Source organism: Xenopus tropicalis, chromosome 6 (assembly GCF_000004195.4).
Source record: "Xenopus tropicalis strain Nigerian chromosome 6, UCB_Xtro_10.0, whole genome shotgun sequence".
In the NCBI taxonomy this organism is placed as follows: Eukaryota; Metazoa; Chordata; class Amphibia; order Anura; family Pipidae; genus Xenopus; species Xenopus tropicalis.
Window position 1 is genome coordinate 21,933,638 of NC_030682.2, and position 23,083 is coordinate 21,956,720.

The 23,083-nt window shown below is 40.9% G+C and overlaps 1 protein-coding gene across 9 annotated transcripts in view; it reads left to right on the forward strand.

Moving 5' to 3' along the window:
• Window positions 1–23,083, forward strand: part of pard3 (par-3 family cell polarity regulator) — a 347,219-nt gene that overhangs the window by 223,162 nt on the left and 100,974 nt on the right. For 6 of the 9 annotated variants that reach the window (XM_004915463.4, XM_004915468.4, XM_012965666.3 and 3 more), the window contains one exon: window positions 14,913–15,029. The exons of the other annotated variants lie outside the window; for them this stretch is intronic. In XM_004915463.4, the coding sequence (XP_004915520.1) occupies window positions 14,913–15,029 (117 nt within the window). The remainder of the gene's footprint in view (window positions 1–14,912; window positions 15,030–23,083) is intronic. 9 annotated transcript variants of the gene reach the window in all.

Below are 23,083 nucleotides of genomic sequence, written 5' to 3' on the forward strand. Positions count from 1 at the left end.
TGTCAGGGTATCCCAATGTGTATGTGCAAATATTACTGTGTGTGCCAGGGTATCCCAATGGGTATGTGCAGATATTACTGTGTGTGCCAGGGTATCCCAATGTGTATGTGCAAATATTACTGTGTGTGTGTCGGGGTATCCCAATGTGTATGTGCAGATATTACTGTGTGTGCCAGGGTATCCCAATGTGTATGTGCAAATATTACTGTGTGTGTCAGAGTATCCCAATGTGTATGTGCAAATATTACTGTGTGTGTCAGGGTATCCCAATGTGTATGTGCAGATATTACTGTGTGTGTCAGGGTATCCCAATGTGTATGTGCGGATATTACTGTGTGTGCCAGGGTATCCCAATGTGTATGTGCAAATATTACTGTGTGTGTCAGGGTATCCCAATGTGTATGTGCAGATATTACTGTGTGTGCCAGGGTATCCCAATGTGTATGTGCAAATATTACTGTGTGTGTCAGGGTATCCCAATGTGTATGTGCAAATATTACTGTGTGTGCCAAGGTATCCCAATGTGTATGTGCAGATATTACTGTGTGTGTCAGGGTATCCCAATGTGTATGTGCAAATATTACTGTGTGTGTCAGGGTATCCCAATGTGTATGTGCAGATATTACTGTGTGTGTCAGGGTATCCCAATGTGTATGTGCAAATATTACTGTGTGTGCCAGGGTATCCCAATGGGTATGTGCAGATATTACTGTGTGTGCCAGGGTATCCCAATGTGTATGTGCAAATATTACTGTGTGTGTGTCGGGGTATCCCAATGTGTATGTGCAGATATTACTGTGTGTGCCAGGGTATCCCAATGTGTATGTGCAAATATTACTGTGTGTGTCAGAGTATCCCAATGTGTATGTGCAAATATTACTGTGTGTGTCAGGGTATCCCAATGTGTATGTGCAGATATTACTGTGTGTGTCAGGGTATCCCAATGTGTATGTGCGGATATTACTGTGTGTGCCAGGGTATCCCAATGTGTATGTGCAAATATTACTGTGTGTGTCAGGGTATCCCAATGTGTATGTGCAGATATTACTGTGTGTGCCAGGGTATCCCAATGTGTATGTGCAGATATTACTGTGTGTGCCAGGGTATCCCAATGTGTGTGTGCAGATATTACTGTGTGTGCCAGGGTATCCCAATGTGTATGTGCAAATATTACTGTGTGTGTGTCAGGGTATCCCAATGTGTATGTGCAAATATTACTGTGTGTGTCAGGGTATCCCAATGTTTATGTGCGGATATTACTTAGTGGATGTTCTTACAAGGAGTATGGCCTGCCAATGGCGCTCTCACTATCTCTGACTGATGCTGAGTGCTAAGAAGCCCAACATGAATGATCTGTATCAGTCGGGATTGCTGGGCCACCATACATGCATTTAATATGATTAAAACAACATATATGCAGCTCAAACGTTATTGGGCCCATGCCAAACTCTAACCTGCCCCTGCCCCATCCCACTGCAGCAGTTTACTTACCCTTCTCTTACTTACACTTACCTCTCCAATAATGTCAGCCAGTGCCCCCCCATCACTAGTGGGATTGGGACAAGTTGGGTAGCGCCTGGGCTGGGGGCAGTAATGGCCGGCCAGTTGGTCAGACCTGTGTATCACTAATATAATGAACAATGTCAAGCCTCTTGTTCTCCAGCTGAGAGTGTCCATTGTCCTCCTTCTGCTACAATAGTGCACAGGATTCTGGGAATTATTTGCCTTTTTCCCAGCTGCCCCCCATATTTGTATGAAAGTGCGATATTCTTCTCATTTCCCTATGCATTTGTGGCAGTTCGAGCATTGTGTTTCCCTCGCCAGCAGATATTCCGTGTCACTTTCCTCTCAAGCGTTCCACCCATCATTTTGACTTTTATTTTCATTTACGATCCTTTTGGGAGCGGCGCTGCATTATTTCTATTATTATTTCTATTCTCAAGCCAACACGGCTACAATTTCTTATTATTCCAAACAAGCGGGATTACACTTTTTATTAGCCTTTGTTATGACGGAGAGATGTCTCTGTTCATTTCCCATACACATTATTTCTCTTTGCTTATGGTTTCCTTTGTGTACAGAATGACTGATCCCTTCAATACTTATGGAGCGGCCCCTCTGTAACACAGAGCTGCCAGCAAATACGATGGAAGGAAGATCTGGAACGTGCACGGCCTGAAATTGACCTCGTTATATTACAAATGAACAAATATAAATATAAATTTATTTTTTATTTATAATGGGGATTTCCAAAGTGCTTCCCACCAGCTGTTCTTGGGTCACAATTCTCAGGTTCCCATCAATGGCTGTAGCTTTATAACTGGGGCAGCAGCTTGGATTTAGCTGGGACTGGGCAGTTTTATCCAAAGCTGATTGTTCAGACTCCCACCATTACCTTTATCCTTTCTACTGATCTAAAACATATGTATTCATCTATGTTTTCTTCCATTGTCAGGCCATAATGTCCTAAACATCCATGGTCATATATATATATATCTCTGTTTTCTCTCTCTGTGGCCCCTTCACCCATTGCCACAAGGTCTATGGGCTGATGCCATTTTTCTATACAACAAATGACAGCAGTGTGCTGCTTAGCATTTTTATTATGTTAAGGAATGGCTTATACTTAGCAAATTTTCAGTTGGTTTATATTTTTTATTGTTTTCGAATGATTTGCCCTTATATTCTGACTCTTTTCCAGCTTTCAATGGGGGGTCAGTGACCCCCGCAGCCAAAAAAAACTGTTTCTCTATAAGGCTACAATTTTATCACATATCTTTTTATTCAGGCCCTCCACTATTCATATCCCTGTCTTTCTTTCAAACCCCTGCCTGGTTGCTTGGTTAAATTGGAACCTAGCAACCAGATGGCAGCTGAAATTCCAAACTGGAGAGCTGCTGAATGAAAAGCTTAATCATTCAAACTGCAAATAATAAAACAAAGCAGACTAATTGGTGATTGTCTCAGAATATCACTCTCTACATCGTACTAAAAGTTAATCTAAACAACCCCTTTAATATGGCCATTACACAAATATCATTTTACACACTCTCTTGGTTTATCTATCTATCATTTTTTCTTGTTCATTCTGACAATTTCCAATTTTCTCCCCTCCTTTCATACCATTGCAAAATGGTACCAGTGCTCAGCTGTCTCCTTGCCAGGACTCACATTCCCATAGTGCCTTGCAGGTTCTGTGATTGGCACAAGTGTGCAAGGCATTGTGGGGATTGGAGCCTTGGCTAAAGGAGAATTGGCTTCCGATACATTGTCTGTATTTGGGCAAACTGAAAAGGCAACAGCAAAGGACACAAACTGCTTTCCAATTCATTTTTTTTAATACACTTAAAAATCTTTGGAATGTGTTAATTAATGTATATTGGAAAGTTGCAGAGAACTCTCTGTACCGTCTCCTTATGAAGAGCATTGTGCCGTGCAGAACAGCCCTGTAGGTCCAGCTCTGAATCTGGTTCCCTCTCAGTGCCCCAACAAAGATATACGAGGAACAGCACAAGCCAAATATGTGTGACCACATGTGAAGCGTTTCATTTCCACGCTTAATGTAATACAACTTGTTCTGCTAAATACCTACCAGCAAAGTGATGTGCGGCAGCCACGGAGGCTGAAAGGATACCGAATGCAGGGGAGTCTATGGCAGCCGCTCCAGCAAGCCGTGCCAAGATGCTCAAGCAGTTACACTGATATAATCTCAGTTGCGGGCAGTCAATCACATGATTTGTCTCTCCAGATGGGACGCAGTCTGAAGCTGAATTTCCAGGAAACAAGACACAGCTGTTGGCAAGTTTGCTAAAGAATCTGAACCTCCCTCAGTTTGGATCAGGGGGAATCGGAGAGTGCCAAAAGCCTGGTGTGATGGGAGGCTGCCGCCACGGAATCTTTGGGAAGAAGCGAAAGGAAGGAGACACGGAATTCTCTGTGTAGAGGCAACTCTGTAGTTACCTGGAAGTTTCATCCACATACACGTAATATAGGCGCTTCTTGGGACAATGGGCAGGCATCGTGGTCAGCCAAATGTAAAAGTAGTTTCTCTTTAAAACTTACTTTAAATAATCAGCGATATTATTGGAAACATTAAATCTTGTGTGGCCCAAACATGTAGGCCTTAGCATTTAATCCTGGGGAACTAGGGCTCAGGATCATTTTAAGAGTCCCTGGATGGCAAGGCTAAACTTTTGGGTAGCACCTCTTGGTTGGCTCAAACTGGTAGGGCTTGGAGCATTGGCCAAGATTGGGGCCCAGATTGTAGGCCACTTACTGCAAAAAAAAAATGAGAAAGAAAAGATTTGAAGGTTAATTAGAAAACAATTGGGGGTGATTTATTTGCTTGGATTGGATATTCTTGGAACTAGAGCTAAATGGCTCATTTAGTGCTATTTTCCCTGTAATTGTATTGTTATTATAAGTTCGGCGGGTGGGCATAATAAATGTTGAACCTAATAGGGGGTGGGGAGGGGGTTGAGAAAGAAAACTGAAAACTTTTGCCCTAAGCAGTAGTACGGCTCAATTTGGTTCTAAGCTAGTCGGATATCATGTGCTATGACCGTTATAGCGGACCAGGTGCAGTTGGGCCCATCAGGGTTTCTTCTGGCGCCACATCGGCCCAGTCCAACCCTGCCATAACATGTCTTTATATGCACACATTATTATTGTTTTTTATATATTATATATGCTGTGCCAGTTGCAGCTGACTGTTACTAGGATTGTATTTTCCAGCCACAGAGTCTGCTTTGTGACCCAGAAGAGCCCCCCGCACACCACTCGGGTGTATTAACCTTGATGACTTAATGCCGCTAAATAATCTCATTCTTCAAATTATCGGCCTATAAAAGGCATTGTTGAATGAGCTCAAGGTATGCGGAGCTGTTACACTTCTCGGCAAATATAAAGCATATAATTACAGTACAAATGGAAGATAATAATGCGGAGGTTTTTGAAGTTGTCATTTTGAGGGAAAACAGTGCAATTACACGATTTTGTAGTTGAGATGATTAAATTTGTTACCATATTTGTTTTAGATTTACATATTTTTCATTTACATTGAAGCAGCTTTTTTTATTTTTTTTTGCTGCCGGTAAATGAACAGTCACGCTGACCTGTTACCAAAGACAAGTTCATAGTTGCTAATAACATATTCTCCAAGTATTCTGCTTTTCCTTGTCAGTGAGTTTAAATCCAAAACCTTTGACATTCGCGATGCGGCTCCTGAATACAAAGCAAGGCGCAGATAGTCCCGAGCATGACAGCCGAGCCTTCCAAGGCCCTGCCTGACGTCCCTTAACATTCTCCTTCCACAATGCTCTGATTTGGGATGGAATGCAAGTGTCAAAGCTGACACCTATTTTCTAATCACGGCAAAGCTAATCTTTTCTCAGGGAGATATTGCTGACAGTTCTGAGTCATTTCCATTCCAGCTTATGTAGAAAATGTGAAATCATTTTCTTCCTTCTGTAATTGAGTGAAAATTAAAGGGTAGAGTCTATTCAGCTTCAAACAATGTGTGGCTAAAACATGAAAGGCCGGGTAAGCACTCATGGCTATATATGCTACCGAGAAACGCACGAGAGAGGCAAGCTGATAAGAATTCAATTGAATACGCTTTTTACAAAAGAAATACCAATTACTTGGACTTTTTGTGTACTCTGAGATCTTTGAGGTGCTTCCATTCGGGAAATAAATGCCACTGGCTTATCGGCCCAAAAGAGTTACGGATCCACTCCATATTGTGTACACAGAGCAGTATCCCTTTATACTACAAGTCCTGTCAGGTGTTTCTAGCATGGCATCGGTTTTGGACGGTCCAGTTGTATCCTACACTAACTGCCTGGTTATCTATGAAATATTTCTATTTACTAGATAAACCATTGATATTTCTGGTTGGGCATACACATGCTCGTTTTGCAGTCTTAAAAAGGGTCCATTTGACTCCACCCAGCTAATTATTTGATTGGTTTTACAAATACCTACACACACACATGAAAGTTTGTATCCCAGACTGGCCCTGGCATTGCAAGTACACAGAGGCCCAAACAGCCCCCCCCACCAGCCCAATAAATAGTGACTGTCTATGCTCTATGGCATCTTACAGCAGCCCCTCTGGCATTTGCCAGAATCCACAAATTGCCAGTTTGGGCAGCCCTACTCCCTGTCCTCTCTCCATTAGCCTTTTTGTTGCCAATCACTGCACAAGTATGGCACTTGCAAAGGTTTGGTAATACAGAGACTTCCATGAACATTGGTACCTTCTAAAATTGTTGGCATTGATGAGTGGAGTTGCAAAGAGTGCAAATCATTATTCTTGACTGGATGGCATTGTCACAAGGAAAGTGGTATGAATGTATTACTGCATGGCATTTTTTTATAACAGACTTGGTTTGCACACCCATAAATCATATCTGTTTTAGATGTTACACATGTGCAACCTGCCAGATGTCCTGTTTTTGGAGAAAGGAGGTTGGACATGCTGAAAAGTGGGCAGGTTTAGGAGTTAAGAAACCTGGATTATTTTAATGCCACTTATGGTACAGGGTCACTGTACCCCTTGCTATGGGCAACAGGCCTGTGCTGCTTTTGATATAATCCCCCCAGCCCTCCTAGGTTCTACGTGCTAGGCCTTTCTTCTGTTTTGAATGAATTGTTGTATTCTCTGTGTCTTGTCCCACAGTGCAGGTTCCCATAGTTTAGAGAGACGCCATATTGGAGAAGAGTGGCTAGTGGCCTGCTTGTGGTTTTTCTGTAGAAAGAATGTAAGTAGGTTTGGAAATACACTGACAGCTCTTGCAGTTCCGTGTCCAGGTAATCTTGATCTTAACCACTTAAAGGCAAGAGTGAGGGAAAAACTGTGTAATGTGCAACTGCACAATTAAAGCTCCATTAAGGGAAACTGAAGCTATTTAACAGACGGAGCTCTGTAGATCAGCAATCTGGGAGATTCCAGAAGTCATAGTACAACAACAACAATAACAAAGATTTTAAAATCCTTTGATGATAGAATAATATCTGATTTACTTCTACAGAGGGCATTTTCTAGGCCTTGGGCCCCTGTCTAAGGCTCTTTGTTGCAGTCTAAAAGGCCAGTCTTGATTGGTACATGATACACGTGCCAGGGCTAATGTAAGAAGTTGCAGGTGGCCCAATAACTGTTTAATTCTCAGATAAGTTTTATGTTTAATTAGAAATAAATTACAAAATGCTGACACATTCCTATTTGGATAATGAGATCTATTGGGAGCTAATGAGGGATCTACAGGCACTGGCATTAACACTGTAAGTGCTGTACGCTGCTTTTCCTGGGGCTCATGCATTTTCTTTGTGCTTAGAATATTAAATTCCATTTGTTTCCTCAAGCCGCATTTCAGATTAGCATATTTATCTTCTAGGTATTAATTAATAAACTGCCAGCTCAGCTACTGTTCGTTGTATTTCAGCTCATCAGCTTCCTATCGGCCATTGCGAAAGCCCCACAAGGTTTCTCCGTGCCTTACATTACGGTGGCTAGCCGAGTAGGCCTGTTCCACCCTCGAGAGAACTGATCTTGCGGTTTCATGTGCTCTGTAGGCAATTTTTCTTCCTGTTCGCTACAGGAACTACATGTGGGTGATTGGGTATTAGTGTGTATGGTTAAGTGGAGCAAGTGAGTGAAGCCATGCAGATCTCGCACAGTCATCTTTGTTTAAGGCTGATAGTAAACAACTTGACCCAACCCTCTGTTCATCATTCAGTTTATAATATAACGTTTTGGCTGTTTTGGTTCTAACGCTTTATGACGTAGGTACTGTATATGCAGGCCCAGACTGGAATTCAAAATAGGCCCTGGCATTTCAAGTACACAGAAGCTCACATAGCCCCCCCACCAGCCCAATAAATAGTGTCTGTCAATGGCATAACTGGCCAGAATCTACAGATTGGCCTGAGTATATGAGCAGTAGAATTTTCTTGTACAATAAAACCTCCCCAGGAAACCCATAATTATCACTATTATCTTATTATGCTTTTGATTTCATTTGAATGACCCTCAGTATGAGCTCCTCTAGCTCTTAAATACACCCCTCTATACACATCCTGAGTTACCCAGTCCCACCTCATCAGTTACCGGCCTGAACAAAGGCATTTAATAGGAATGCTCAGACTGACCCGTCTCATCATTTGGGTGGTTTGGGCACACTCACTTGGTTGCTATTTAAACTAGCATGCAAATGTAAATACAGACTCTCTTAGCCAAGTGCAGTTTGTATCATTGTGCTGTAGAGCAATGCCGACCTGCAAAATCTAATCATAAGAAAGTGAGTAACTGTCGGAGTAGACAAAGCTTTGTTTCCCAGAGTCCTATGTGCTGGGTAGAAGTTAAGAGCTGGGAATTGGAATTGTTTATAACTGTATTTACCCTTAAATATGGTTATAAGTTGATAAAATACATGTACATAGGTGTGTATGTGTGTATACATACATATATATATATATATATATATATATATATATATATATAGTTGCAAAACTATATATTTTACATTTAAATTACAATTAAAATGCTCAAGTTGATACATAGAGCATGGAATAATTTGCAATATCTGATGGAGGCAGCAGGGGGCGCCTTTACATAGATTAACCTCTGCAGTGCTGGAAAGAAGCTGCTCTATTCCCGTCACAAACGGAGTGGTTACAGATAGATTGCAGAGAGGGCTTTTAATTGGTGAAGCTTTTATATCTATAGGATATAAAAGCATCTATTCCTTTAAAATATGTTTTACACCTTTAAAATATGTTGATGACTTTTTACACGGCACTGTAATAATTAATATTTTTTTTACTTTAAATGTATAGCAGTACCGTTCCTAAGGGGATGCATATTCTGTATATTGCTAATAAGCATCCCTTGCCTGCTGCGTTCTACAGGAAATTTATGGCTATGAGATTAGGAGAGATCCCAGCGAGGCCTGTCGGTACTAAAGTGTAGGATAAAGCAGCGGTGCCGGCGCCCCTATGGGAGAGAAACATACATAGAATATACAAGTGCAAATAGAATTGTTGCAGGATTATCAGGCTGTACCCTCCGGTACCCTGTGCCGCCCTGGAACCAGTATAAACAAGATGATTTGTAGGGGGAGTTATAACACTGTAAATAGAAAAGTAAAAAAGGCCGTGCTCCTTCTACCAATAAATGATCCTTTATTCTTTAGTTAAAATCAAAAGTGGCTACTGCGATATAAACAGCCTCATGTTACATAGTTACATAGTTACATAGGGTTGAAAAAAGACCAGTGTCCATCATGTGTTTCAGGAAGAATCTTAGTGATAGGCTAAAAGCGAAGAGATTACACAACTTGCTGGAAAAGCAATTGCACAGTTAGCATGCAGATCAGTGGGGCTGGTTAGGGGCTGGTTTTTTTTTTTTTTTTTTTTGCCCCATCTACCATTGCCATTACTGGTTCCATCTCATACTGTATGTATCAAGCTCTTGATGTGACTTGACCTCTCCATTGCCAGCACACACAACCTATATGTCATCTATATGTATTATTCTTCCTGTGGAGGTGGCAGGTAGAATTTCATACGTTCCTTGTACATGGATAATAAGCGCGGCATATAACAGGGCTACTATATCATATTTAATCTACAGAATACTTTGCAAGGTGATGGTACCGACATAGAGAATGGATGGAATATCTCTGCCTTTGGATTCCAGGCCTGTATGGGGGACTAATGGAAGCCACTGCCCTAAGTGAATGTGCCCATGTAAGGCATTCTAAGGAAAAGGCACTTTCCATATTTATGTTCTATCTACATGATAATGAACCCATCACTGTTAATCTGCCTTCCAATACATTCCCAGCCATATTCCATGTTGTCTGCCCATCAGTCGTTAGGCAGAGGGGGCTTCTACTCAACCACATCCTCCGAGCGCATTAGGCACAGTTGATGTCATGTCTAACTGCTGAAGGAGAGAAGGCACTTAATGTGCCATGTTTTCTGATCCCCACCCCCCCACCCCGCGCATTACATACAGATACTGTCCTTTAAATACAGTACTATGCATTTCTTTAATTATTCATAATTAAGCTGGCCTTATACTGTTGGAGTCTGCTTCACCCAGAGAATTAGGTTCAGTGCATAATAAATGTGTAAATGGAGTCTCGGCACCCATGTAAAGACCAGATGCCATCTTGTTGGGGAGAGAAATTGAATTTAAAATCTCTGAGGCGTGAATTCATGGGCTAGTGATTCTCAGACACGGCAAGTGACAGCTTACAGTAACTTTGGCCAGTGGATAAGTTTCATGGCTTTATTGCAATAAAGTCCTAAGCTGAGTTACGTTTTAGGATATTTGCTCCATGTGAGCTAAACCGGGTGTTCTGGGATTTTCCTTACGAACCACAAACATTTTTTACATTAATTCATATCCTCTTTTAGCATCACATAAATATAATTATTATTTTTTTTTTTTTCTTTTACACCAAGGAGTTTGTATCTTCCAACATCTCAGGGGCATTTTAGACCAAGACTTTAATCCATTCAAGCCTACATATTATTATAATTATTATTATTATTAACATTTATTTATAAAGCGCCAACATATTCCGCAGCGCTGTACAATAAGTGGGTTTCATACATTGGACATACAGAGTAACATATAAAGCAATCAATAACCGATACAAGAGGTGAAGAGAGCCCTGCCCAAAAGAGCTTACAATCTACAAGGAGAAAAGGTTGAGACACAAGATGTGGGATACATAGTAAATATAACCACACCTTGATTCTCCATGCCCCCCACCCCCATATATAAAGAAAACCAGTATTTGTACCAGGGCCCTACTTTTACAGTGAACCCCCTATGCCTCTATGCAAAAAGCCTAGAACTGAAGCCATGCAAAGCTTGCTGGGATTTCCACCCCCTTCTCCGTTGTAGATATGTACTGCCCTTTTTACATAGGGGCACATTTACTAAGACACGAATCTGAACCGAATTGGAAAAATTTCGATTTGAAAACGAACATTTTGCGACTTTTTCGTATTTTTTGCGATTTTTTTCGGCGTCTTTACGACTTTTTCGTTACCAATACGATTTGCGCGAAAAAACGTGAGTTTTTTGTAGCCATTCCGAAAGTTGCGCAAAATCTGCCGATTTTTTTCGTAGCGTTAAAACTTAAAAGGTGCGACGTTTCGCGCAAGTTTTAACGCTACGAAAAAAGCGCAACTTTTTGCGTAAGTTTTAACGCTACAAAAAATCGCCAGATTTTGCGCAACTTTCGGAATGGCTATGAAAAACTCGCGTTTTTTCGCACAAATCGTATTAGTAACGAAAAAGTCGCAACATTTTTCCGAAAAAATCGCAAAATACCGATCATTACGAAAAAAACGCAATCGGACGCATTCGGCCCGTTCGTGGCTTAGTAAATGTGCCCCATAGTGTCTGATAGGGGCTGCTCTTGTAGATCGGTCTCTAGTGGTCCTTTAGATGTTGCTGAATGACAGAACCTAGCATCCCATTGACAGCAGAAGGCTACTGGGGGAACCGTCGGGGAGTTGCTATTGAGGCACATCTGGAGGATTGCACATTGCATGTCCCCATAGTGTGGCACTTTGCTTTTTGCTTTCTCTCTGCTGACAGACCTCCTGATAGCCAGATCCTGTATCTGTGCTGCACTTTCCTATTAACACAGTAGAAAATGTTTAATCCACAGTAAATTAGTAGATGTCAGACCAAATTATAGGCTTCCAGATAGCGCCCTTGCTTGTCCTACATTACAATATTTTCTTGGTTTTCTTGCAATCAAGCCATCAAACTGCGTTAATTGCCATCAACAACTTAATTGTCCTTTATTCTATTCAAATCATACCTTCCACATCAAGAGAAATTAGCAGGGCTTTGAGCAATTAACAGAGAGATGCTTTTGGCTGCAAAAAGAGAATTTCACATCAAAATGAACTCCTGTGTTCCTGTGGCTTTGTGTGTGTGTTGTATACGTAGCGCGCGGGCAGGCGAGAGCGGTATCCATTACACACAGGTTTCATTTTCCAGATATCATTATACGGACAAGCAGGAGTGACAGTCAGAGCACAAGAAGACTTTGTTGGAAATCTGATCTGTTGGAACTGATTTTCTGGTGAATGCTAATTTTAAGGTTAATCGTTAAAGGCATTCTGTCACGATTTTTATGGTGTAGTTTAGCTAAATTTATATATATATATATATGTTTAACTAAATTACACTGTAAATTGAATATAACTCTACTATATATAACTCCACTCTAAAATACAAATGTATTTTTTAGCTGTAATATTGGTGTGTAGGCACCATCTCTGTTTCTCCTACTCCCATTTAACTAGAGGAGTCCCAAGCCGGACTTTGATATTTTACTATTGTGTTATTCTCACATCTGCCACTAGGTGGGGAAGAGCGGCATTTTAAGTAATACAGGTTTCAGGCAGCTGCTATCTTGCTCCCTTCTCATTCTTCTGCTGATCGGCTGCTGTGAGGGCCGGGGGGGTGATATCACTCCAACTTACAGCGCAGCAGTAAAGTGTGACTGAAGTTTATTAGAGCACAGATCACATGGCTGAGGGCACCTGAAAAACAAAGAATATGACTAACTCCATGTCAAATTTAAAAAATATAAAAATATCTCTTTTGAAAAACAGATTTCAGTGCAGGATTCTGTTAGAGAAGCTCTATTACTGATGCATTTTGTTTCAGTTTTCCCTGACAGAATCCCTTTGATTGTATAGTCTGAGAGGCTGGCTTGGATTTAATTCTCATGGTGACTCTACTGTCAGATCTTGGGCAAGTCATCATTTCCACTTCCATAGCAGAACATTGCTAACAAGGCAGCCATATCCACCTAAAGGGAAAGGCACTGCCTTCAGAAAGAGTTAAAAGAAATGATCTGCTGATTCCGTTGTACTGTTTTCCTTAATGACCTTAGGGAGAAAAATTGTAGCACAGTGAGATTTTTTTGCAACAGATACCCAGGCTAGCTAATAAATTAAGCCTATTTTTTTCTCTTTTCTCCCATTCATACTCAATTTAACACTATGGAACTTTTTATGTCTTAATCAGTTTTTGTTTTTCTTCATTAATCAACTAATGGATGTTTCTTCAATAGCATTGCCGTCCTAATGAAATCCGTAGGTAATTTGGCAGGCTACAATGATCTCATCAGTAACGCAGCAAGTTTAGCCCATTTAACAGATTAAATTGAGATTTTATTTGCTTTTGTTGTGCTTTAAATTCAGAACGCTGATGTAAAGACAGCACTTTTACCCAGCGGAAGCTATGCTGCCTGAAGCGATGCCCTCTAACGTTCTCCTAGCGCTGGGTTGGGCCAGCTTCTGTAGGGTGTTCATCTAACCGGCAAGTTCTAAATGACTCTGCTAATGTTGCATTAACATTGGTTTCTTTGTGGGCCCAAAGCAGCCCAACATTCCAAACTGGGGAGCGATTCCCTGCTGGGAAACCTGTTTGACCTGCACAAGTGGTCCTTAGTCATTCACATCCATGGAATGATGCTGTGGTCGTCCATCATGGGTGCAGCCATATTTGGTGATCTGGTCAAAGGAACTGGTTATTCAGTGTATAACTAACATAGGGTTAATAGTCTGGGGGTCTTAAAGTAATATAGGTACAAGTTTATCATGTTATATATGATATATTTATTATCTCATACCCAGGAGATAGGAGCATTCAGCACCATGACCACTTATAAGTGTGTGTGTGTTTAGAGTGATGTCCCATAGAGATATTAGTCGCTGTGATTTTTTAAAAAGCGAGTTCCAGCGACAAGTCGCTCGTTTTGTCTCTACATAGAGAAGAATATAAATGGCCAGTACCTAAACTGACGATACTACTTCAAACCGCTTATCACTCCGAATTGCTATGAGACCCTTTTTCGAGCGGTTTTAAAAAGAAAGTATTGTCAATCAAACCTATTGAAATCGCTGAAAGTAAAACCCACTGAGCGGAAGTCGCTGTGATTTCCCCATTGCACTAAATGTCATTTCTAATTGTGGGCGGGAAATATAACACCTGGATTTGTGGGAAATAGAGTCGCTCCACTGTCGAAATCTCTCGTAATCACTTTTTGGGAATAGATGAGCGACTTTTTGAAAATCGTAGCGGCTAAATCTCCCCGAGGGGCTAATGCCTTAGGACTGTGGCAGGCGGGGAGAATAGTCGCTGCACGACAGACCTCCTTTGTTGTAGGCCACTAATCTCCCGAAATGCCATCCCACCAGCTGAAATGTAAATCGCCGTTGGGATGGCATACGCGGCGCCATGATTTGTGAAGACAACTTCGGCGATCACGCCGCCGCGTATGCCATCCCATCGGCAATTTACACTTTCGTCAGTGGGATGGCATTTCGTCAGTCGGATGGCATTAGTTGCCCGCAACAAGGGAGATTTGTCGCGGGCCCCGTCTGTCACAGCCCTTAGAGATGATACGGTATTTAATTCTTTTTCAGGAGCCCAGTGCATTCCTTCATGTAAGTGTTATTCTAATCTCACAGTACTAACCCCAAGCAGCTGTACACGCTAAGAAATCTCTAACATACATAATCTTTGGATTTCTAAAAAAATCACTTTTTTTTTTTAATGTCCTGTCTCTTTAAACCTAAAACAGAAGTATAATTAAACGCATGAGAGTTCTAGCCACAGTCCACTTAACAATAATAATAGCATGCAAACTCTGAGATGGGTGGCATTAAGCATGACATTCATAAGTCTAAATGACTGTGCGAATACGGCACAAACACAAACAGGAGAAACTAATTAGCCAACTTTAAATTGTTGGTACAAGACCAGAGGAGACGTACCCCCCCCCCCCCCAAGAGACACCCACCCCCTTTTGTCACCCTATCATTTCGCAGACAGGTTTTAGAATTCCCCTTGTTCTTAACAGGTTTGGCAAACATCGAAAAGATGACAAGATTGATCACGGGGGATCATGGAAAATGAGAGCTCAAGAAGCCCACCCTTCAGAAGATGAAAGAATGCGCATGAGGCAAGAACAGGAGAGGTAGACTTCGCTGCTTCATTAGCTTATTACCTTCCCAGCCGCCATTCGCTTACAACCTTTTGACATAACCTTTTAAAACTGCAGCACGAGAGAAATTTTAAAATATCAGCTTATTTTTGTGTCCCAGACTGTTTTTAAATTTTTGGGTTTTATTTTTTTTAGATTTTTGTACGTTACCTTACGAAGGGATAGGCTTCCTGTAAAGGAATATATAGGCGGGAAGGGAGAACTTGATAACTATTTGATTTTTCCCCTGTATTTGAGCTAAATCATTGTGATCTGCTTTGGATTTGCTGATATTTTCAGAAAAATATAATCAGATTTATTAGTTTTTTTTTTCTTAGAGATTCTTGAGGTTCTTATGAAATGTTTTTTGGCCGGCAGTTTTTAACTCCCGCTCCCTTTAGTAATGGAAAGCTGCTTTACAGTGTGTCTTTATTGGACATCTCTTGTGGTTTTGCAATATATTTTGTTCTCCTCCGACTCCTATTTGGAATTCAAAATCCATCTTGTTGCTAAGGTCACTGCCTCTGGCACTAGGAAGGGATGTGAAGGCCAGGCTGGAGTTTTCTTCCCCGTGAATTGTTTATCTTTCTGCTCGGTCCCTCTCATATTTCTCCTTCAGTCTGGAAAATAAAATGCAAGCGAGGGGATTTTGGTGCTTCTCTGTGATCATGATGATTGCTTGGACTTCCTTGGTAGCCTGATTCAAACTCCCGACGAGTCAGTGCTGATTGGCTATAGGTGGCAGACTGTATTATGAGTCACAAGGCTTTGCAAGTAGGGTCGTGAGTCTGTTCTGCTTGAACAAGATTTAAGACCAGTTGGACCAGACTTCTGTTTGTTGGCGGTATGCCAGGATATATACAGGCCTTCTCAGCCATATGTCTGGAGTACTTTTGCCATATGCTTTAAATATTTCGGAGTCCATATTGCTCAAGGAAAGTTGACACGGCATTGCTTTAACTTTAAACGTTGACCATTTCCTTTACAGCTACATCTACATTAGTCTAGTCCACCACAGTATACTTATACATCTTATGTGGCCAGGAACGGTGTCCATACTGAGATAGATCGGAAACCTCAAGCCTCTAGACCATCTTCATAATTGCAGCCAAATTCTCCTTCTGCAAGTTGCTCTGTTATTCCTCCCAGAATCCATTGATCCTTTCTATATTGAGGCTCGTAAAATCAATAGCTTTGAATTAAGTACAGCGATTTGCCATTTTAGCATCCAAAAAAGAAGAAGAAATCCCAATATGTGATCTTTAATAAGCTGCACTTGCTGTTTGCCTTGCTGACAGGAATTAGCGGCACACTGTTTGACAGATGCTGTTTGGATAACCTGACATTACCATGTGGGATACCCGTGTATTTGCCGAGCTCCCCTTGCCCTTTCCATAAAACTGGAGTTTTTCCTTTCTTTGTCTGCTGGAGAAGTTAAAATGACCACATAATCAATTTTCCCTTTATGTTGGAAGACAAGCAGTGCATCTTACAGTAGGTTAATGTCACACAGGCGACTACTCTATGGCAATTAACTGGCCACAGCATTTGCTGGCTGAGCATTTCATAAGCGGTTAAAGAACTCCAGCAAGGAACTCCCTGCTTCACCCGACCCCTGTAATATTCCAGTGAGTATTATTATCATTGGCAAATACAAACTGCTTTTTCCTCTATCCCATCATGCTCCTCTTCGAGTGATTGGCTCACTGTGATTGCTATCACAGCAGCCTGTCCCTGATTGGATGCTCTTGCATCTCAGTTATGTTACTGAGCTTTATCAAAGCAATGTCCTTGTTTCCTATTGATTAGCTGAGAGAAAACTATCCTATACAACAATCTTCCTAATGCCGCAACTGTTTAATACAGTTCCTCATGTTGTGGTGACCCCCCAATAAAATTATTCTTAAGACCATCAGAAATATGTGTTTTCCGATGGTCTTAGGCGACCCCTGTGAAAGGGTTGTTCGATCGCCAAAGGGGTCCCGACCCACAGGTTGAGATCCAGTGCTATACAAGGTACATGTAAGCTCTCATTTATACTCACACATTTATATGTCCCTTTTTGTACTTACCGCCTACATTTTTGACCCCAAAATGTTGCCCCACATAGTTTCTAATATGGTCTTTGAGTAAGTTTAAATTATGCACAAGATTAAAAGGAGCTGAAGAGTTGATCCATATATAGAGGTTCCAGAAATCACAGGTCATTTTACTTGTGTTTTTGGATAGGCACCTTGCATAGAAGACCAGCGTAGCTTCTGCAGGATGAAGTTGGTCCTCTCTGTGTTTCGGGCAGGATTTGTGATACATGTTAGTACATTGCTGGTGGGATTTGTTTTATATTTAGCCATAAGCACATTAGTCAGGTTGATCGCTGACATTGACAAAACTGGCTCGTTGACTGTGTTCCAGATGATTCCACAGATGTTATTTGTGCTGGGGTCAAGGCTTTGCCCAGGCCATCCAGTTCTTCTGCTCCCACCTTAGCAAGCCAATTCTGCATGAATCTTGGTTTGTTCAAGGCATTTTGTCAGGCTGTATCAGAAAAGCATCTTCCCCAAAGATAGAATCTCTAATGGTGTCATTTTGGTTTGCCTTCTCTGAAACCAGGTTCCATAGCCCAAACCATCATTAAATCCCACAACAAATAATGCTCTTTTACTAAACATTACAGTTGGCATTACAGTTAGGTAGCATTCTCTGGCATCTGCCCTGCCCAGATCCAGCCAGATAGGGATGCACAGGGACCTAAGATCCCCTTTAGTTGGTGCTTACCTTTGCTGTGATGATGTAAGACTTGAGTATGGCTGCTTGCCTATAGAAACACATTAACTTCCAATAAGTAGTTGTGATGATGTTGCTTCCAAGTTTCTTTCACTAAGAATGTGATTTTGGAACAGGAATTTCAAAGAAGCTGATAGTATTTCAAATGAAGCATTTTTGATTGGCTATTTTGTCAGTTGTTATAAGAATTTGATTGGCTTAAACATTGTTGGCTAAAGATCTGCATTGTGTGTTTTTCTTTTCCTATGAAATTTGGGTGAGGGCCTTTCTCATTGGATACCACGGTTCCTTCAGTATCCAAGTTCATTTAGAATTGTCGCTTTAATGCATATTTCCATTCTACATGAAGCTTTATTTCTTTAATGATGTAATACTTCTGGGAAATGGGTTGGTAATAATGAATTTACTGTGTGCAAGCTGCATCAAACAAAAATCCTATGGGGGCCAAAGTACAAGCAAATGGTCCATTAAAAAAAATCAATTATACCCACCATTTGTACCATTCCCCGACATCATCTTTCTAATAATAATCAACATTTGCTTACAACCATCTTTTGCTTGTATTTGCTCATATTGACTGCAGACAGGCCAAGCAAATTAATGACTCCGCTGCCTAACAACCACTGAATAATAGGATTTTCAGATATTTTTTTTTTTTTAACTAGTTGCATTACAAAGAGCAGCGAACAGTAACTCTATTGTATGGCCTGCTTCTCAAAAAAGCTCTATAGTTGCACAGTATGCAGTTACTTTCTATTCTACTTTGTATGTTATAGAGAGAGCTCTTGGAAAGTAAAGTTGGCCATATATTTGAAGATCAGCTCGTTTGGCAAGATCACCAAACAAGCGCACCTTTCTCTTACATGCCCACCTTAAGGTGGGCACCATTGAATTGATCCAATAGCCAAATGATTGTAACACAATGGTAGAAAACAGACCTTTGGGACAAAGAGCACATCAACATGCCAATGTGCTTCTTGTCCATACGGGATTTTTAAACCTGCCAGATTGATACCAGTATGATAGGTCCATCCGAGGGCCTTATACATGTGCCAATAAACTGTGACTTTCAGCTGTTTTGATCAACCGTTGTATGGCTACCTTAAAAGTGGCAAAAGTAGTTGAGCGTTGTTCATGATATGGCAGAGCAGTGGCAGTTTTTAAAGTGGCCATGAATGTGAAGATTCACTCATGACGAGGTCGTCAAACATGCTCTTCATTCACTGATATGCCCACCTGAGATGGGCGATATCGGAACGATCTTGCCTAAGGCAAACGAGCAAATCACGTTGATTTGGGATGAAGCCAGAGGATGGAAATGGTTGGATAATGTATGAGGAGCCATACATGGTACGGTTACCTTTGTATTTCCCTTTTGTTGAATACTTTTTATGTAGTACAAAACTTCAGATACTGTATTTAGGATTATAATAGATACCATATTTCAGGCACTGGATTTCCTTGTACTTCTGTTGATAGAACTGCATGAGATTCAGTTGCTTTCAGATGTTGGCATCTGTGCAGTAAATGTGTGTTCTCCCTGCCAGTGTTAAACCGTTCCAGTATTCAAGCCTAATTATAAATGCTATGCTTCCCCATATAAACATTGTGCGATCAAAGGCTAATGAACCAGCAGGGGATTAGCCATTCTTCTGTGTTTGAAAGTAAACTAAATATTTAGGATGCACATTTTGGTGAGGAAAGGTCTTGCTAAAATACAGCAGCCTTTGCCTTTGGAGCATTTTCAGCAGTTGTACCCCGTCTTGTAACTTCTTAGCAGCTTAATGTGAGTGACAGCTAACGATCTTGGTTTGGTCATAGCAGATTTTGTGAAGCTCTTCTCAAACCAGTGACAGGTTCACAGTGGGCACTATGTTACTAGATTGTTATATACAGTATCCCAGAACCTGCTTTGAAGCTTATTAGGGTATTAATTGAAGGTAAATGTACCCATAGAGTATTGGGGGTAAATTCATAACCTATTTATACATAAGCACTTACCATGACAATGAATACTGTGCAAGGTGGTTTGATAACCAGCAAATATTGCGTATAAGAATTTATATTGTCTATACAAGGGCAAGGAACACATTAAAGAGTTACCTGTTGGTAAGCACTTTGTGAGTACCATGTAAAACAGATGTTTCCAGATATTGCAGAATCAAATTTTCTAAAATCCAAATGCTGTCAATGGTTACTTGGTGTTGTACTTCAATGGCATCTGGTGGGATGAAGGTTACAAATTCCTTTTTTAATTTAGATTAATATCTGATGGGCGTGCCACACATTGATTGGAAATCTGTTCAGGCTTCTGGTGCCAAAATGGATTGGTCAAGTAATCAGAATTTCTTGTAACAAATCCATTTGTGTACTACAGTAATTAAAGAGATGTACTGCTATATATCCCCACCAGGCTCAGTAATACAACACCCTTGGGGAAAGGTTCATTTGCCCATATGTCGCATCACTCCGGCAGCATCTTATCTTTTTCCTCTTCTTCTATCATGGGTGCTGGGAGCCATTTTCTCCGCTGAGTCTCTAATGAATAGGAATGTAACAACAGGAAGGGGGGAAAAATGAACTCCAGTCTTTCATGAGCACGAAGCGTCATCCATTTTAATTAGAAGAAAGGCTAGTGAGCACTGTGACAAGTGTCTAGAATTAAAACCATTAATTTGTGTCAAGCTGAAAAGAGACTACTAATGTGGATTTAGTGACAGCAGGAAAGAAATTAACCTTATTATCGTATCCGAATCTGAATTTTTATTTATTTTTCCAGTTCACGTTAGGCTTGTTCATTTATTTTGCTGCAGAAGGATAATGAATTTTCCGGACTGCGAGCAGAATGTCTTTAGGCAACATCCGCCATCCTATATATAATATATATATATATTTCTTTTTCATCCAAACACTTTCTGTAACTTGTTGGAAAGGAATCATCTACTGTGTTGCTTTCCAGAGCCAAATGCTTTTCTCACATCCTTCCTAATAGTGAAAAAAAAGGCGAAAGTCGGCCTTACCACATTTTCGAGTTATAGGGAATACAATGAGGGTTGGGAGCACATAATTCATACTGACAAAATTAAGACGTCTGTGCTGTTCCATATAAATAATAAAGTGACCCTGACATCACTCCATAAAATGCATCACTGTAATTGTTGTCCAAAAAAGACCTCTACTTGTACTTTGTTTAATAAGTAATATTTAATGGGAAAAACTCACTGTTCTATATGCCCTTGCTATAGGCAAAATAACCAGTGCTGGAGTGTCATATAGCCAGGTCCTTGCTGTCTCCATAACCTATGGGGGTGGCATTGTTAGACGGATTGCACATCAGTCAGATAAGACAGTGCCCTCTTCAAAAAGTGATGGAGACCAAGAGAGCCCAGCTAAGCAACACTCTGTGGCCCAGGTAGGCTTCCGGTATCAGCTTGCAAGACTTTCCACATCTACAGCTGGTGGTACACACCTACATACCTGTGTTACTTATTCTTCCCCCAAAAATAAAAAACAAATTACGATGGAGCTCTGCATTATTTCTGCTTCAACTACACTTCAACCAGAACAGAGACAATTTGGATGTGGCTCCTCTCTGTGTACCAGTTTGGGACTGGAGTTGCAACCAAAATTATCCTGCCCTTATTTGAGAGTGTTGTTGAGGCTGGTGTGAGAGTGGGTTTGTACTCATTGAGACATACCTCTTATGTGGTTGTGAAATTAAGTTACAGTTACAGTTTCCCTTCAGTAGCACCATGTGCTTTTCATAGAGATGCGTCCGTGTTTTGGTCAAAATGACCAAATTGTTGCTTCTTTTAGTGGACACCACCGGGATCGCCTGACAGATGAAATGATAGGAGCAACGGCAAGCAGCTGATTACTGCCCTTGGATAAACTTAAAGCAAAAGAAATAATTGTTCTCACCACTAAACATGTTTAATTATGGGGGTGGAGAGGGTAAAAGCAGTTTTTGGAGTGTCCATATTCTTGACATATCTTTAGCTTCATTTTTGCCCCACTCTTAAATATAATGCTTATTTAGTTTAGAACAGAGATTTTCTAAAACTAAGCGCCCTACAAGGCCAAGCGTTTGCCCCCTTTATTCATAATAAGGTTGTAGGAATAAAGAAACTTGAGTACTGTCACTAAGCAATAGTTTCAGGGGTATTCTTTACTGATGAGAGCCTTCACCTTGAGTCTTGATGGCATAGCGGCAAGGCTCTCACACAGAATTGGTTCAGACAAGAATACTTGAAAAGCACCTGTTCATGTTACATTTTGCTTTTAATCCTTGGTTCCATTTAGAGTAGCCATTGATTCTATCATAGTTTATGATGCTAAGCAAAGATATTAGATTGGCCATCTGTAGGGACTGGGTTTTATAACTTTATTTCATTGATGTTATAGGGAAAAGACCCTTCATTTATGATAATAAACAATGTGCCTTTAGGAAGACCTTAAAAGAAGTCAATATAAAGACAAGGGACTTGGTGACCTTCGGGTCATAGTTAGAGAATATAGTGGTGTCCTCTTTCTGCTCCAGCCATCTGGAACCCTTAAACCATCAGCTGTTGGAAAGTTGAACCACAGAATTCTTTGCTGTTACATTACTTTTTATGTTCCCTTTGAGACCATACTTTTTATTTCATACTGGAAAGGCAGAACAAAAATGTTTTATTTCCTTGACCTAAATATTTTCCTTGATGCTTTGTTTCTAGTACTTTTAAAATCAGTAGGTATCATGATATCTTTTATTGGCCTATAACTGTTTTACTGGTGCAAGTCCTGCAATATTCTGCTGATTGAAGTGGTTTGCCTTCAAAGTAGAACAACCTGCCTTTTGTATTTTTCTCTGTGCTCTTATCACAACTACAAAGGCTTTAGGAGTGGTTGTTGGACATTTTTTTTTTGGTACAAGCCCCCCCCCAAGGGATTTTTAGCTCCACAGTTAAGGTGCCCATACACCTTCAGATCCACTCGCTTGGCAATGTCGCCAAGCGAGCGGATCTTCTCCCGATATCCCCCACCTACGGGTGGGCAATATCGGGAGAATCCAGGCTAATTCGGTCGTTTTGCCCTGGGGCAAAAAGATCGAATTATAACGACGGGTATAGGCAAAGTCGGTCCGGGGACCGCATCAACGAGGCAATGTGGTCCCCGATCCAACTAGATTTTTTAACCTGCCCGATCGATATCTGCCCGATTTCAGGCCAGATATTGGTAGGGCAGGCCCGTCGGTAGTGCCAATACACAGGCCAATTAGCTTA